The sequence below is a fragment of the Helianthus annuus genome, chromosome 9, assembly GCF_002127325.2.
Source record: "Helianthus annuus cultivar XRQ/B chromosome 9, HanXRQr2.0-SUNRISE, whole genome shotgun sequence".
In the NCBI taxonomy this organism is placed as follows: Eukaryota; Viridiplantae; Streptophyta; class Magnoliopsida; order Asterales; family Asteraceae; genus Helianthus; species Helianthus annuus.
This window is the reverse complement of record NC_035441.2, coordinates 144,220,019-144,224,905: the sequence shown is the minus strand read 5'-3', so window position 1 is coordinate 144,224,905 and position 4,887 is coordinate 144,220,019. Positions and strand designations below refer to the sequence as shown.

At 37.7% G+C, this 4,887-nt stretch overlaps 1 protein-coding gene across 1 annotated transcript; it reads right to left on the bottom strand.

The window, feature by feature from the left end:
* Nucleotides 1-2,301: 2,301 nt before the first annotated feature.
* On the bottom strand, nt 2,302-4,887 carry LOC110876198 (nonsense-mediated mRNA decay protein 2-like). Its single transcript, XM_022124374.1, has 5 exons — nt 4,767-4,887; nt 4,117-4,194; nt 3,513-3,584; nt 2,901-2,972; nt 2,302-2,471 (listed from the first exon to the last, which is right to left on the bottom strand). The coding sequence occupies exons 1-5, from the start codon at nt 4,885-4,887 to the stop codon at nt 2,302-2,304; spliced, it is 513 nt and encodes a 170-aa protein (XP_021980066.1).

The window sequence follows — 4,887 nt, the reverse complement described above, 5'->3', positions numbered from 1 at the left end:
AAAATCTCTTTAAAAGCCGATTTTTACCGTTTTTAACGCATAGTCTTGTACCGAACTTTACTATAAGTATCCCAAATCGTCACGACTTGATATTTTAACACAAAACATGTTATTTATCGATTAAAATGACTCTTATATTTATGTTAGTGCAGATTTCATGCAAGTCACTTAAATCATGCAATTTCACCCATTTTACTACTTTTTAAGCTTCATGTACAACATGCAAAGCTACCAAACTTATGATACATCTTTGTATTATCAAAACACATCATATAGCACCATATTATCATGTTTATAATCTGATTTAGTTCATCTCCCTTATATCATTTCATTTCATCACTACTTTTAATTCCATATTACCATTTAATCATTTCTAACACCTATGTACAAACGCTTGATGCATGATCATTATTTCATCATCATCTAGCATATTTATACTCATCCAACATTCATTTATTATCTTTCATAAAATCCCTAGACATCATCCTTAATCAATCATGCATGTAATTATCACTCTTCAATGTAAGTAACATTTATGAACTAGGATACAAACCAAAATGTACACATATACATATACACGACATATACACATGTATCCAACACTAACTTTCCTTATCATTTCATCTTAAACCATTTTAATTTTCACAAAGTTCACTTTGATTATTCATAGATTCACCTTTCAAGAATCTCATCAATCAAGACTTAACTTAAAATCAAAACACAACCACTAACCCTTACATACACACAAATATACTTCCATTTTTTTATTTTATTTAAAACCATTTGTTGTTTAGAGTTCAAGTGTTGTGGAGAATCCATATGTTTGAGAAACCTTCTATCATCATCATCATCATCATCATCATCATCAAGAAACAAGAACATGAACTTGAAAATAAGTTTATACCTTTCAAGAATACAAGCGGGTTTTAATGAGATTTTTGATGATGATTTGTTTGTTCCTCCTTGAAATCACATTGGACACACCTTTTGATCTTCAAATTAATTTGAAAGCTTGGAATGGACTTGAATCTTCAAGAAAGTGTTCAAAATTTGAAAATGGAAGTAGTGGTGGTGGTGGTTTCGGCCGTAAGTAAGAGAGAAGGAAGAAGTGAACGGATCGACCTTATTTATTCCACTTGCACATTCCTCCATAATTAATTTACTAATTCCATGTTACATCACGTGTTTTATATATGATGCTCTTTGATTAAAGAGAAAAGTGTCTGGATAGTCTCAGTGGTTTGCCTATTTTTCACCTTTAGTCCCTAACTTTCTAAAATTACAGCTATAGTCCCCAACTTTTGCAATTTCGTTCCCGGATAGTCCCTGGCGTGGATGGAGGTTAGTTTTCTCTGTTAAGTTGATGTGAAATGACAAAAGTACCATCTCTTTTAAAAATAAAAATTAAAAACCAAAGAATACAACTGAACTTAAGTGGACCCCCCTAAATAATAAAAATAAATTAATTAAAAAAAACTTTGTGGGCTCCACCCCCAACCTCACATCTTCTTCATCTCATCACCACCTTTAACCACCATATCACCGCCCACCTCCACCATAACCACCACCTCACCTGCAACTCCATTAAATCCAATCCCTCCTTAAATATTTTCAATTCATCCCCACCAACACAAAATTTCAAACCAAAATTCAGATGGTATACGTGTTAATAGGTATAAAAAAAACAATTGCAGAATATCTTCATTGCACCAATAAGATTTAAACTACCCAGTAAATCCGTTGGGTCACAGCCTGTCGTTAGCTGTCCTAATCCTCCCCATGTAACCCACTTCCCACCAAAATCACAAATCCCTCCTTCCTTTCTAACCTCTGTATACTCCTACCCTCATTCCCACCTACAATAGCTCTTTTGTTTCCTCATCTATCCAGTAACCCCTCCCAATCTAAATATCCAAACATTTTAGTCCGTTTAATATTTAAATTATATGTTAGCTTTTGGTTAGCTCAAATCTGGTTTCATATTGTGAAAATGGCACACTTGCCGCCTAAAGTGCCAACAATCCCGAATAACTGGCCGTCATTTCCGTACCAGATGATGTCATCTGCTGCACAGGCACCGAATTGGATGGATGAGTTCTTAGATTTCTCGTCCACGAGGAGGAACTCGCACCGGAGAACTGTGAGTGATTCGATTGCGTTTGTCGAATCGCCGTTTATCGATGTGTGTCATAATTCTAGTGGAAAAAATTCGTTGATACCGTGCTCGAACAATTCTGGATTTGATGATGGTGGTTTCAAGGATGGATTAGGTGGTTTTGGTTGGCGCTTCAAGATGCAGGGCTAGATTAGTTGGTTTCTGCTGGTTATTATGGTGGAGGATGGTGGATTGGTGGCAGTCGGTGTTGAAGATGCACTGATGAAGAGGAGGTGTGGGTGGGTGGGGGTTGGGGAGAAAGATGAAGTTAAAAGAGATGGTAGGTCCCACAAACTCATGTGTTTATCTTTCATCCCTTCCCCATATTAGAAGGGCAATTATGTCATTGTGCATCCACTTAACTTAGAAAACTAACCCCTATTCGCGTCAGTGACTATTCGGAAACGAAATTGCAAAAGTTGAGGACTATAGCTGTAATTTTAGAAAGTTAGGGACTAAAGGTGAAAAATGGGTAAATCAGGGACTATCCAGGCATTTTTCTCTTGATTAAACGTAGAGTTAAATGCTTGGTTGGTCCCTGTGGTTTGCAAAAATTTCATACTTGGTCCTAGTGTTTTACTAATTACACGCGTGGTCCCAAAAGTTGTCAAAAATGAACTCGGTTGGCCCCCTGACCTAACCTCTGTTAAATTTCTCAGTTAACTATGTATGAAATGACTATATTACCCTTGAACAATTAAAAACCAAAAACTAACAATTAAAAAATTAAAAAACCCACCACAACCTGCATCATCTTCATCACCATCATCATCTTCATCTTCAATGTCACCTGCAACTTCTTCGGTTTCTTCGGTTTCTAATCTCCGTTCATCATAATTAAAGTATGTAGGTACAATTATATAGATAGATTGATACAACAATTAAAGGGCCAAGAAGCCAAAGAAACTCATGTGTTTATCTTTCATCCCTTCCCCATATTAGAAGGGCAATTATGTCATTGTGCATCCACTTAACTTAGAAAACTAACCCCCATTCGCGTCAGGGACTATTCAGAAACGAAATTGCAAAAGTTGAGGACTATAGCTGTAATTTTAGAAAGTTAGGGACTAAAGGTGAAAAATGGGTAAATCAGGGACTATCCGGGCATTTTTCTCTTGATTAAACGTAGAGTTAAATGCTTGGTTGGTCCCTGTGGTTTGCAAAAATTTCATACTTGGTCCTAGTGGTTTACTAATTACACGCGTGGTCCCAAAAGTTGTCAAAAATGAACTCGGTTGGCCCCCTGACCTAACCTCTGTTAAATTTCTCAGTTAACTATGTATGAAATGACTATATTACCCTTGAACAATTAAAAACCAAAAACTAACAATTAAAAAATTAAAAAACCCACCACAACCTGCATCATCTTCATCACCATCATCATCTTCATCTTCAATGTCACCTGCAACTTCTTCGGTTTCTTCAGTTTCTAATCTCCGTTCATCATAATTAAAGTATGTAGGTACAATTATATAGATAGATTGATACAACAATTAAAGGGCCAAGAAGCCAAAGAAACTCATGTATTTATCTTTCATCCCTTCCCCATATTAGAAGGGCAATTATGTCATTGTGCATCCACTTAACCTAGAAAACTAACCCCCATTCGCGTCAGGGACTATTCAGAAACGAAATTGCAAAAGTTGAGGACTATAGCTGTAATTTTAGAAAGTTAGGGACTAAAGGTGAAAAATGGGTAAATCAGGGACTATCCGGGCATTTTTCTCTTGATTAAACGTAGAGTTAAATGCTTGGTTGGTCCCTGTGGTTTGCAAAAATTTCATACTTGGTCCTAGTGGTTTACTAATTACACGCGTGGTCCCAAAAGTTGTCAAATGAACTCGGTTGGCCCCCTGACCTAACCTCTGTTAAATTTCTCAGTTAACTATGTATGAAATGACTATATTACCCTTGAACAATTAAAAACCAAAAACTAACAATTAAAAAATTAAAAAACTCACCACAACCTGCATCATCTTCATCACCATCATCATCTTCATCTTCAATGTCACCTGCAACTTCTTCGGTTTCTTCGGTTTCTAATCTCCGTTCATCATCATTAAAGTATGTAGGTACAATTATATAGATAGATTGATACGACAATTAAAGGGCCAAGAAGCCAAAGAAGTTGCAGGTGACGTTTGCCAGTCTAATTCCTAATAAAAATTTATATAAAACCAGTACTTCAACCATAAAATCAAAACAGATGGCTATGACAAACATATATAACACCCCCACCCAATCCCCCAATTCTATTTCCCGCACACCATATGACAATCACTACCTCCTCACCTCGGGCTCAAACCTAGCCACGACCATGACTATTATTGGTCCTATACAAAAACGTTTGCAAGTAACCAGATGTTTAGTGGAGCTTGCCGGAAAACGTGAGTCGCCGGAAAAGATCTGAGATCACGGAATGGTTTGTACGGCCACCTGAGAGTCTGTTCTTGGTCCGAAACTGGTCGGAGACGCACCACAACCCTCCGATTTGTTCCACTGTCTTCAACCATGCTCTGCAAAAACCATCACCGCCCCTATACTGCCGCGACAACCACTCAATGCCTCCTTGAGCCGCCACTAACTGACCAACCACCAAACACCCACCTACCGCAGCCTCCCCCTAACGGATTTCGCCACCGTCCTGCCACCACAACATCACTCGAAGAAACCATTGGAGGCCACCGCTGAAATTCGTCGGAGGAGGGCAACTCCCTCCTTTCTATCTCCAT